Source organism: Erpetoichthys calabaricus, chromosome 13 (assembly GCF_900747795.2).
Source record: "Erpetoichthys calabaricus chromosome 13, fErpCal1.3, whole genome shotgun sequence".
In the NCBI taxonomy this organism is placed as follows: domain Eukaryota; kingdom Metazoa; phylum Chordata; class Cladistia; order Polypteriformes; family Polypteridae; genus Erpetoichthys; species Erpetoichthys calabaricus.
In genome coordinates, this window is record NC_041406.2 from 4,080,658 (window position 1) to 4,094,362 (window position 13,705).

The 13,705-nt window shown below is 39.1% G+C and overlaps 1 protein-coding gene across 3 annotated transcripts in view; it reads left to right on the top strand.

The window, feature by feature from the left end:
* Window positions 1–13,705, top strand: part of atp2c1 (ATPase secretory pathway Ca2+ transporting 1) — a 130,421-nt gene that overhangs the window by 36,582 nt on the left and 80,134 nt on the right. For all 3 annotated transcript variants that reach the window (XM_028817894.2, XM_028817892.2, XM_028817893.2), the window contains one exon: window positions 12,920–13,036. In XM_028817894.2, coding sequence (XP_028673727.1) covers window positions 12,920–13,036 — 117 coding nt within the window. The remainder of the gene's footprint in view (window positions 1–12,919; window positions 13,037–13,705) is intronic.

A 13,705-nucleotide genomic window follows, 5' to 3' on the forward strand; every position in this document is an offset into this window, starting at 1 on the left:
CTGGCAAAACATTTCCAGCAGCTTGTGGAGTCTCCTTAGCAAGTACAGTCTGCTCTGCTCTATGGTGATCTAAAACTAGTGGCGCTGCAGCTTGCATATACCATTGGGAATGGGACAACCATGCTAAAAAGTCTCATTGCAGTAAAAAGGACTCTCTGCTGTACAAGCAAGGCAAAAAAGTATGGCACATAAACCACTTGTCGATCCAAGAAATATATTTTTGCCCCTTCTTCACATAAATCTAGGACTGGTAAAAATTTACGTGAAAGGGATGAACGTTTAAGTTGATGGATTTCAATATTTGTGACAGATGTTTCCATTAATGAATGAATGAAGAATGGCATTTTTGTTGATCCACAAATCAGACAAGTCATCGGTGACAAGCTGTTCAAAGTTCTTCTAGTGGGGCTGGAAGGAAATCAAATGTAAGGCATTGGAGGATGGTGTTGGCAACTACAGAACACCAAACTATGTCCAGATGGTTGATGGCATGCTTCAAGCATACAAAACGATATATAGATGTGAAAGGCACTATATAACAGACAGATTGATTGATTGATTGATTGATTGATTGATTGATTGATTGATAAGGCTTGTAAGAAAGAAAGAGAACGAACTTTGGCCTTTTACAGAAGCTTTTTAAATAAACACACATATAATATGTGTTTGTGTGTATGTATGTATGTATATATATAATATTTATATATATATATAATATATCTATTATAATAAAAAAAAATCCTGGGACGAGACTTTTTCAGAGAGATACTTTCACGTCCTGCGAGACGAGACTTTCTGCCAGGAGATTTAACCAGGCTCGGGGCCGGTAATAGAAGACAAAGAGTAGATGACAAAGTAGAACGTCGTAAAGAATTCAAAAACGTCGGTGTGATACACATGCAGGGCAGATTAGAGATAATGGAAGGACTAAAATTTGAAAGTCTCAAAAAATGATAGTAAAGATGGCATGAGTGCAAACAAACGGGAAATATTACTCGGTGAAATAACAGAGAAGCGAAAAGGGATCGACTGTATTGTTCGCATTTAAACTTTAAGTCAGAGACTTGTAGATTGTCTATTTCATGTTGCCATCAGGGAAAAGTAGTGTTTCTTCCCAATGAAGAGGCCTGTCCATGAGAATTAAAAGATATGTTGTTTGGTGAAAGTGAAATCCACATACGTGAGCGGCAGAGACATGAAGTGGCTGGCACATAGCACAGGCCTTGGGGTTGATGAACGAAGCCCCCTAGTATATGTACGTGTGTGTATATGAATGAACTGTATATATTTGTAAACGTTTATGTGTTTGTGCATGTATGTGTACACGTACGTACGTACGTACATACATACTATGGAAGAAAATAAGAAAAAATTTTGAAATTTAAAAAACGGAGGTCTTTCATAGCATTAATGCTGATCCAGAACTTTACATTAAAATTCTGAATACCAGTTAAAGCAGTCTACAGTTTTTTATAGATTGGAAATCCTCCCCCATTGCCATTCCATCAATCAGTGTCAACTCTGAATAGACACATATATCCATATAAATACAGTACAAACTAAGCATATATTCTTCCACAATACATACACACAATACAGTCAAAACACACCGTTGGTATGAAGGAGCCCCAGTCGCATTTCTTGACACAATTCTACTGAGTAATTCATTGGTTGAAATTCCTCGGTATTAGTGAGTCAGAGAGAGAGGATGAGATAGATAGATAGATAGATACATACATACATACATACATACATACATACATACATACTTTATTAATCCCAAGGGGAAATTCACATACTCCAGAAGCAGCATACTGATAAAGAACAATATTAAATTAAAGAGTGATAACAATGCAGGTATACAGACAGACAATAACTTTTTGTAATTTTAACATTTACCCTTCCGGGTGGAATTGAAGAGGGACTGAGCCTACCATTTTAGTTAGCTTGTTGGTTTGCTGGTCTTCTCTTGAAGTGATGTTACTGACCCAGCACACCACACTGGCCCCTCACAGAGGTGTAGAAGATGTGAATGATGTCAATACCCATATTACAGGAACGCAGCCTCCTAGCAAAAAAGAGGCTGCTCTGCCCTTTCTTCTCTAGTTCCTCTGTGTCTCAGGACCACACAACCTGTCATTGATGTGGACTCCCAAGTACCTGCAGGAGTTCATGAGGTTCATTTCAGAATTCACACTTGGATTTCTTCCTTGCTAATATTGATGCAGTCAGTGACAAACATTGTGACGAGTTTCACCAGGATATTGCAACGATGGAAAAGTGGAATCCATCAATGATGGCTGATAATTGTTGGACCCTGAGATGAGAAGCATCAGATACGGAGTACAAATTGTTGAACAATCAGTTGAACATCATGAAACGAGACTGAATTTAGTAAACATTCATTTCAGGTTTCTCCAACATGATGCAGTCAATCTGAAATTATAACTGTGTTCAGCTTGAAGCTGTCTATCATGATCACCATTATTTTCAGGAAGCAAAACTTTTGAAAACAAAAATCCTTATCCTTTGATTTACAGCCATTTTTTTTCTTCCACTTTCCACTTCTTTTTTTCTGCCTTACATGTTGCTTACATATGCAGCTTGTAAACCTCTACACGTATTGCATTTGGTTTAGCCAGGTTTGGTGTGGTTAGCGTGAGACAATAACAGGAAGTGAAGTCTGTTTACTTTATATGGTGGGTTTTCTCATTATGTTGCTGAATTTAGTAACATGGCAGTACTGCCAGATAAGAATGCCAGGATCTTCTGTTCTTAAGTGATTATTTCCTGTTGTATGTTTGTTTGAGAGGGTGAAAAAAGTTTTTTTGGTCTTAGTAAAGGAAGAATGGGAAATGTTTTGCTCTTGTTGTTTGGCTTATTTGAGTGTTTTTACATGAAAATGTTTGCGAATGGCACTTTAATCACCAAAGGTTCTTTTTTTTTTTATTGGTGGACATGTTAATCCTGGAAATGCCTAAATTATTGGCCTTGTTTTAAATCTACACCCCACAGTACTTTTACTTCTGAAATCCAAATTAAAACTGTGAAATACCTCGGAAAAGGCCAGAAGCCTCTATCCTTTAGCTCCTGCTGGGTTTACCAATATACTTCAGGTCCTAGGTCACTGTCTTTGAAAGAGCTGCCTCAGAATACTTTTGCAAAGCCACAAGCCTACGTGGAACTCAGCATGCTCCCAGATCGTTACCTTTGGAAGGATTTTAAACAATTAAGTTTAGCAGGGACTGGCTACCCTCAAATGACTTGCAAGAAGTAATTTACTAGAGGTCAGGAGAGTCCGCCTTGGCCTGCATATAGAACACGGCCTGCTCCCAGATTACTAACTTGGATGGGGAGCAGTTTCTGTTATCTTTAAATAAGGCAGTTTCAGTTTGATAATACCCACACTTCCTTTTATTGTAAGCACATGTGTATTTGCAGACAAACCAGGCATTTCAAATACAAGAAGTCAAAACTGAAGAAAACACAAACGGAACAATTCAAATCAACGTCCATACAGCAAGCTTTGCGTTAATAAAACCAAAAGACGTGTTTGCGTAAATTCTGTGTTCTTTCTTTATAATCAAGCTAAGGTACTCTTTAAAAGTGCAAGCCATTGCACCGGCTTTTTCAAACTAATGCTTGTCTTGGTGGTTTGGTACTTTCTTCTTCTGACAGCCTGATGTTTTGTTGTGTCTCTCTCACATGTCTCTTACTCTTACCTGTGAATTTCCCCTTGGGATTAATAAAGTATCTATCTATCTATCTATCTATCTATCTATCTATCTATCTACCTACCTACCTACCTACCTACCTACCTACCTACCTACCTACCTACCTACCTACCTACCTACCTACCTACCTACCTACCTACCTACCTACCTACCTACCTACCTACCTACCTACCTACCTACCTACTTGCTGTCGCTCATATGCCAAACACTGTGTTCTCACCTCTCTCTCTTGTCAAAAGCTGTGTGTCATAAAGTTCTCTCAAAACACTTTACTTCATACATGACATTGGTAGCTGATTTTGCGAGATTTAATGACATTAGCCCAAATTGGACAACTGATAATTTCTCATGGTCTGGTTACTTGTCATTTAAGTTTCTTTTCACTTACTATGAAAAAAAATGCTGACTACAAAGTCCCAAGCTCCTTTTTCTTGTCTTCTTACAAGCATTCACACAGGTTAGTTTATCTGAGCTTAAATATATACATAGATATAATAATAACACCCGTTTTAGTTTTTGCTTGTTGCATTATGATTTGTAGGGAGCGGTTTGAGGAGACCCTGGAGAGGTGGAAATATGAGAGGAGAGGAATGAAGGTCAGTAGGACCACCAAGACAGAATACATGTGCGTGAATGAGAGGGAGGTCAGTGACATGGTGAGGATGCAGGGAGTAGAGGTGGCGAAGGTGGATGAGTTTAAATACTTGGGATCAACAGTACAGAGTAATGGGAAATGTGGAAGAGAGGTGAAGAAGAGAGTGCAGGCAGGGTGGAGTGGGTGGAGAAGAGTGTCAGGAGTGATTTGTGACAGACGGATATCAGCGAGTGTGAAAAGGAAGATCTACAGGACGGTAGTGAGACCAGCTATGTTATATGGGCTGGAGACGGTGGCACAGGAGACAGAGCTGAAGGTGACAGGGTTAAAGATGGTAAGATTTGCATTGGAAATGAGGACATCAGAGGGTAAAGTCAGGTTGGATGGTTTGGAGACAAAGTCAGAGAGACAAGATTGCCTTGGTTTGGACATGTGCAGAGGAGAGATGCAGAGTATATTGGGATGATAAGGATGGAGCTGCCAGGTAAGAGGAAGGCCTACGAGAAGATTTATGGATGTGGTGAGAGAGGACATGCAGATGATGGGTGTGACAGAGCAAGATGCAGAGGACAGGAAGATATGGAAAAAGATGATCTGCTGTGGCAATCCCTAACAGGAACAGCTGAAAGAAGAAGAAGAAGACATTTGCATAACTCCCTGAATTCTTTGTCTCTTGAAAATCATTGTCATTCCTATCAATCATTGTCATGTTGACCAAACCTTCTGTCCCAAAGTCCAAAATCCTTGTTGGTTCATTAGAATCATTGTTCTTACATGCTCAATGTTGTCCTCGGTAATGGACTTGGACAAGTGCCCCTCTTATTCTTTGTGCGTAACATTTGTCTTGCCATCTTTGAATGTCTTGGTCCATTATGTAAAGCACAGGTGGGCACATTCAGTCCTGGTGGGCTGCAGTGGTTGCAGGTTTTTGTTCCATCCCAATTGCTTAATTAAAAAACAGTCCTTATCAATTATTTAATTTCATGGCTTGCTCGTGCTTTAGCTCTGCCATGTCAGGCCATTCTCATATCCTAGATTTTTTTTCATTTCTAAGGATATATCATCCAAATGATTTGCAGTCTAAAACAGATGAGTTATTCTCAGTGCTTCACTTTTTCCTCTTCACTTCCCTTCCAAGTATTTAATTAAACCCAATATTTCATGATAAATACACACAGGTGTAAATGGAAACAAGCTAAATGGAGAAATACTGATTTCTTTTGTCATTTACATGTTATTGCTAATAAGGAGCAATTAAAAACCAAGACTACAGCAGTTTAACACTAAAATAAGCAATAAGGGTTCAAAATCTTAACGAGCGAGACAACTAAAGTGAAGCAGAAGTGTTACTTGAGCAATAAGTGCTTCTTATTAAGCAATTGGGTTGGAACAAAAACCTGCAGCTACTGCGGCCGTCCAGGACTGAATCTGCCCACCCCTAACGTAAAGACACTACTATGGTAAAACACGTTAAATATTGTGAAGAAAGCCACCTATAGATGTTGGCCCCCAGTACCTCTTCATCCCATAAAAAAGAAATAAATGCTTAATCCTTTGGTACAAAGAGGGAACAGAACAGCCATGTTTACTGATGAAAAACAACAAGAGAAACTAACTGATTATGATCGAAACTTTACCACTGTGACCACAGACACAACGTGTTTCCACATGAGTACGTAGAAGGCGGTATAGCAAACCCAAACAGAATGATCACAAAAGGGTTAGATAATTATGACTTACCCTTGTAAAATGTTCATAAGATGTTTATCAAGAAGATACAAGGCTAACGTACTTAACAAATAGTACAATGAGTCTCTTTAGAAAAAAGAAAACAAAGCAATGAGGGGAAAATCCTTCTTTATCCGTTTGTTTTTTAAAATAATAATAATAATAATTAATTACATTTATATAGAGCTTTTCTCAGTACTCAAAGCGCTATCCACACAGGGAGGAACCGGGAAGCGAACCCACAATCTTCCACAGTCTCCTTACTGCAAAGCAGCAGCACTACCACTGCACCACCTCCGGTGAGCTGCTGTTTTAAACACAAGCTTGCTCACCATCCATACTCAGACGAGGAGTTTCCATTTTAATTACTGGTCAAAATGAAAAGGTGTGCACTCTACTTCTCTTTAAGCTTCTGGCAAAAACGCTGCTCACTTCCATTTGAAGTTCAACTGGATAACATAAACGTATGCCGCTCCACTCCATGCACAGTGCAGCTCCTCTGATTCCATGTTCTCAGTTTATTGCTCCATTATTTTAGTGTACAAGCCAATATTCCAGTCTTCTCTCTCTTTAAATGCCAGTTATGTCTGCAGAACAACACACACACTTCCTCAGCTACGCTGATACTCTGCATAATGGAGCACTTCAACTAAATTACTGAAAAACAGATAGTGGAAAAAATCATTTGTTTTTCTTGTCATTATGATGGAATTTTAACTTTATTATTCTGTATTGCTCAAATACAAGCCTGATGTACAGGGTGGTGCAGGGAAACGGGAAATTTTCAATTGACTTTCAGTGCACAAATAAACACATCACAAAAATACATTTAATGATGAAGTGTATAGTACAGGATATGCAATTAATGATAGTAATCAATATTCATTTTATTTTTTAAAGAAAACATCATGAAGGTGTTGTCCATTTCTCCGTTCACATTCTGACAGCCTGTTGTGGATATTCTGGATTGCTCGACGTAATACGTCAAGAGGAATGCCAGCGATTTCCTCTTCAATCCTTCTTTTTAGTTCAGCAATGGTTGTAGGATGTGTGCCATACACTTGGCTCTTAAGATGTCCCCACAGAAAAAAATGACAAACAGTGAGATTTGGGCATCTCGGAGGGCTTGGAATGTCACCATTGCGTGAAATGACGTGCCTTCCAAACAGTCGTCGAATAGCTGCCGTCAATTGCGGGCAGTATGCGAAGTGGCTCTGCCTGGGGACTTCTTTTATAAGGCTGAACCCGTTTCTTCGAAATTACTCACCCATGTTGTAATCACGGGCGGTACAGTGGTGCAGTGGTAGCACTGCTGCCTCGCAGTAAGGAGACCTGAGTTTGCATGTTCTCCCCGTGTCTGCGTGGGTTTCCTCCCACAGTCCAAAGACATGCAGGTTAGGTGCATTGGCGATTCTAAATAGGCCCTAGTGTGTGCTTCGTGTGTGGGTGGGTGTGTGTGTGTGTGTCCTGCGGTGGGTTGGCGCCCTGCCCGGGATTGGTTCCATGTGTTGGCTAGGATTGGCTCCAGCAGACCCCCGTGACCCTGTGATCGGATTCAGCGGGTTTGAAAATGGATGGATGGATGTTGTAATCGCATGAGCCATTATGACGTCCTAAGTGGTAATGATGCGCAGCAGTCACACTATCCCCATTCTTATAAAAGGTTTTCACAGCAAACACTTGTTGCGCACCACTCCACTGTTCCATTATATCTAATGGCAAGGGGTTCTAAACGAAGTCACATTGGTCCCAAACAACTGCCAATGCCCCAATGCCTCCAACACCTAGTTCCAAAATTTCCCGTTTCCTTGTGCCACCCTGTACTTACTTTTTGAAGAAGGCACAGGGCATCATCTCAGACATAACTTTCCCACTTTATTCAAAAGTTCAGAATAGGCAGACAGTGTGGTGTGTTGGTTAAGGCTTTGAACTTTAAACCCGGAGGTTGTGGGTTCAGATCCCACTACTGACACTATGTGACCATGAGTAAGTCACTTGACCTGCCGGTGCTCTAATTGGAAAACCAAAAATAATTAACTAATTGTGTCATAAATGTTGTAAGTCGCTTTGGATAAAGGCGTCAGCCAAATAAGTAAATGTGGAAATGTAAGAATAAAGCCCAACGTATCCAAATACTCCTCCATTTTTTCACACTATTTTTTCTGCTAATTAAAAATTAATAATGACAATGTAAACAACTCACAGCTGTTAGTAACATGTGGTGAATTCTTTTATCACAATGCCATCCCTTGTAGAATTACCGGTATTTATCATATTTTAGTGTACAAGCCATCCCAACCAGGGCAGTGGAGTCGAAGCAATTATTGAGCTACTGGAGTTGATGTCGGTAAAAGTGTGCCAAATATGACTCCAGCTAAATGTAAATTGTAATATAATGTGTTAAAACGGTCAATTTCACTTATAGCAATTTATTTAAACTACTTTTTAAAACTTTATTATTTAATAAATAAATATACAAAAGCCGCAGCAGCATTGAAACCCAAAGTTTACAGATGAGTGTGTTAAAAAGCAGCCTGATAATTTGTGATGGCGGTGATGAAATGCTTTGTAACTTGTATGTAGTGCGGTTTCAATCACCATAGTAAACATACAGTGCCCTCCGTAATGTTTGGGCCAAAAACAGATTTTTCCATTATTTTACAGTTTAAAATGACAAATCAGACAACTCATATGTGATTCAAGTGCACTTTGCAGACTTTCATTTAAAGGGTATCTGCATACATTTCACACTTTTTATACATAGACACCACCGTAATCTTTGCACGTCTTTCCACAAGAACCTTTCTCAGAATTTTGAAGGCTGTTTTCAGCGTTTTTTTGCATACTGTAGTCTGGCCACCCTTTTTTGTGACTAACTAGTGGTTTGAATCATGCAGTCTGTCCTCTGCATTTCTGTTCATGAGGTCTTCTGCTGACAGTCGTCTCTGACACACACAAACATATCGGCCTCTTGAAGACTGTTTCTGATCTGTCAGGCAGGCAGTTGGGGGCTTTTTCTTGATCATAGTGAGGATTCTTCTGTCATCAGCACAGTTGATTTCTTCCTCAGCCTATCATTCCTTTTGCGATTACTGAGCCCACCAGTGTATTCTTTTTCATTCATGATTTTCCAGATATTTGGTTTAGGTCTTCCTAAGGTTTTACTGATGTCTTGGTTGGTTTTATTCTTGTTTTTAGCCTCATAATGGCTTCTTTTACTTTCACTGGCACAGCTCTTACCCTCATGTTGAACAACGGCAACTACAGTCTCCAAAGGGTAGAAGCAAGTCGAGGTATCTTATGAAGTGTTAAAATCCACCTGAGGAATTGCAAACACCTGTGACGCCAATCATCGCAAACCTTAAGGTGCCCTCAAATGGAGAGATCGTGTAGAAAAGTGATCGAAACATATGAAAGTCTGCAATATGCACTTTAATTATGATGTCTGAATTGTCTGTTTGTAATTTTAAACTGTGGAGCAGAGGATCTAAATCAAGGAAACTGTGACTTTGTTCCAAGCATTTTGGAGGGCACTGTATTAGTCTAATAACAAAGAGAGGAGTCAGTGGTCCCATAAATTGAGAAGTTGGAGTCAAAGGTTTTGTGTACCGACTCCACAGCCCTGATGCCATCTGCTATTAATCAAGTTTCAGTACTAACAAATGTCAAAATGTCCAGAATAGAAGAAGACAGTAGTGTAATGGGGTGTTATAAAGAAACCGCAAACTTGACTTCCTTCTTGCTTGTGCAGCGTTGTGCTCCTTGTATTCTTTTCAGATTCTTACCCTATTGTGCAGAACCGCAGATAAAGTATGTCTGGATGAATCTGTGCCTCACAAAGAGCTACTAATGTGTGTGATTCCTGAAAAGACTACAGGGCAGCAGGCAGACATTAGCATCTGTGGCAGTTGTAGTTGTTTACTTTTGGAGGATCCACATGCAAATCGTCTTTCTGAGAATGGAATGAGCAAACAGTGCACATTTGGCACAGTTGTAAGTCAACTTAGGCTTGTTGTTTACCCATCTAACTATATAATAAGTATATTCATAAGAATTCAGACTATAAGGTGATGACAATGGGGAAGCTGCTGCTGGGTCTGTTATCACTAGAATCCCTGAGGCCTATGAAAAAACTGGGAGGACTTTTTGCCTGATTTGAGCTCGGTCTGTGGGAGATGGGACAGCAGGCTGCTTGTGCTGATCAACGCATTTGCAAAACAAAAGACGCGGATGAGGAGGTGCGAAGAAGTTTAAGGTGGCCCGGGATTACAAGTTTTTTCGTAGGCTTCATCAATATCCGGTTGTGTTAAAATGACTTTCCACCACATGTACATTATCCAACTGTGTGCCAGTCACTATGCCAGTATTTTTTGGTTTTGATATCATATTTTTGTAAGAGTCATTTTATGACCATTTTAATAACATTAATTCATTATTTCACTAATTTATTGTAATGGAGCACATGAATCGGTTTTTAGGTATTTTTGGCACAATAGATGTTCATATTTGTGGATTATCACATTCTTTTGTTTGCCTTCCATTATTGTCCTGCTAGTTCTCTGTCCCTAGCCAATGCTTGTAGGTCCTGAAGTACCTTTGGTGGTAGACTTTGGGGTGTGACACAGATGCAGTGACTCGCCCTGACAACATCAGACAGATTTCATTTTTCTCGTAAGTTGTAGGGGTGGGCTCTGTATGTGTGCAAGCGTGAGCTGATTACCTTTGAATGCTCAACCAAATGTGCAGTACATATAATAGAGTGTTTGGGGCCTCACAAACAGAAGATACAGTAGGTGTTTCTGTCCAACGTCTCCTGTTTCATGTACCATGACAGAATGGAGAAAAAAGTCAGAGATTGTATCTTAATTTGTCATACCTGTCCATCAAGTTCACATTATTGGTTATCACAATAAGGGGTGACCTTGCAATACTTTGGAAATATGAATCTGTTCTTGAAAGTTGTCACTCAGTCATCTGAGTTGATACACAGTTAGGTCCATAAATATTTGGACATTGATGCAATTTTTGTAATTTTCTCTCTGTATACCACCACGGTGGATTTGAAATTAAGCAATCAAGATGTGACAGAAGTACAGTATAGACCTTCAGCTTTAATTGTAAGTGTGAAATGTCAATTTCCCCTTGGGATTAATAAAATCTATCTATCTATCTATCTATCTATCTATCTATCTATCTATCTATCTATCTATCTATCTATCTATCTATCTATCTATCTATCTATCATTAATATAGTGCCTTTCATATCTATCTATCTATCTATCTATCTATCTATCTATCTATCTATCTATCTATCTATCTATGGGCTTTAACAAAGATATTGCATTAAACTTTCTATAATTATACCCATTTTTCACAGAGTCTCCCCATTTTCAGAGGCTCAGAAGTAATTGGACAAAGTAATACGGGGGGGGGGGGGGGGGGGGGGGGGGGGGGCATAAAGATCTCCCACATTTTGAATGGGCATAAAAAATGAACAAAGCCATTTAAAAACAAATTTTATGTATTTCTGAAAAGTATTTTTTCACACCTGCCTAAAACTTTTGCACAGTACTGTACATAAAAACAGTTTTGTTTTAATGGGTTTTAAAAATCATATCAGATAAATGGATGCTGTTGTTGGCAATATATTGCTGAAGACATTCCTAGAAGTTCTCCATCACTCTCCGGGTCATCTTAGGCCTAATGGCATCGATTTCCTGTCTGATCCTTTCCTTCCAATCCTCTAGAGATTGAGGACGATGTTTGAAAACCTTTTCCTTTATGTATCCCCAAAGGAAAAAGCCACATGGGCTTAAATCTGGTGACCGTGCCGGCCACCCCACATCTCCCCTTAAAGAGATCAATGCCCAGGGAACATTTCCTTCAACACTCTGAGTGAATGTCGTGCTGTGTGAGCTGTGGCCCCGTACTGTTGAAACCACACATGCTCTGTCGTAGGTCTGCCAGAATGAGTCTCCAGCTCATCAAAACATGCATGCAGTTTACAGTTCGCTAAAGGTGAAAGGGGTGTGCGTGTCCACTTGGGCACCAGAGATCGGAAGGCAGAAAAGCTGAGCACAATTTGATGATTAGCATTTATTTCTGGTACTGAAAATGCTGATACCATAATATTTTTAAAAATTGGGGATTTTAGTTCTTTTCCAATACTGGTTTACCACACAATCCTTCACTGAGGACAGTTACGTTTCCACAGCCCTCTTCTGATGTTAAGTAATGACTCTGTTACAGGCTTTGTTATAGATCAGCCAGTTTGGTTCCATTTTAAAGGGAACTCCCTGATCATTCATTTTTTGACAAAAAACTTAAATCATTTTCCTGAACAAAAGGAAGGAAGACTTCTCGCTTAATATTGTAAAAGACTATTCATGACTGTGGTATGGAAATGTGTCTATTTTAAGGTGTCATTAAAAAAATTAAAGGAATTTCTGTTTGTGATACACAGAACTTCTTTTATGGCTAGAAATGTTTACTTTTCCATATAGCTGTAAGCAAATGGTCATTATTGATTGTAATTCATAAACTGATATACCACTTTTTGGTCTTATGTGTGCTTTGTGTACCTTGAGCATGGGAAAGGTGCTATATAAATAAAATACATCATTATTATTATTATTACTTAGAAAAAAAAATAAGTAAGTGTGAAATGATATGCTTTTGTCCTGCAGGCTGATCGGGTAACTTTACATGTCTTATTGCCTTGTGACAGTTTTTATTAATCACATGTTTATTTCAGCCTCTTGTCAACTCTAGAATGTTTGCTTAGAGTCCTTGTTTGTGATGATTTTCAATGCACTGCTGTTAAAGACATCATTTTCATTTAATGCTGTCTTTTCTTTACCAGGCTGACCTACAGTACGGTTTGAGCCAAAGTGAAGTGTCCCGTCGACGTGCCTACCATGGCTGGAATGAGTTTGATATCAGTGAAGATGAGCCTTTGTGGAAAAAATACATTTCACAGGTATCATGTCACCATGTGCACTTAAAAGTATAATGCTATCATAAAATATGTAACAAAGGACTTTCATTTTGTTTTTTTCCAGAATTTACCATCTTCCTATGTTTTGAGTAACTTTTTTTTTTTTTTTTTTTTTTTTTTACTTATTATCTAGTATAGTATGATTCAGTAATAAGAGGCCTAGTTATGTTTGTTTTAGCATTGAATTTGTAAATGAAGAACAGAACACAGATAAAGATTTGGGGCACCCTTAGGCAAACCCTGGATAATTTCAAATCGAAATAATAAACACGATTTAATATGTGCAATAAATAACGTCTTGACAGATGGTACTCTTTTACTTGACTGGAAGCAAGATGACGGTGGAGCCAGTAAAGTGGCGGGCTCAGGGGATGATGCACAGAAGCAATGTCACTTGCCTTCCTATCGCCAATTGTCAGTTCTGCAAGACAAGGGAGAGGAGAGGCATTAGGCAACAGCGCCAACCCTCGATTCGGGTTGAATTACCACTAGATGGCCCAGAGGTTGACTCCCAAGCACATTTGTGTGACAAGTCATATTAAATGTATCAGAAAGTCACAAAATTAAAAAGTTTACAAATATTAACTCCTGTCATGTCTGGACTTGAAGCATCTTGAGTTTTAAAATACCATTATACAGATTTGCCCCAAA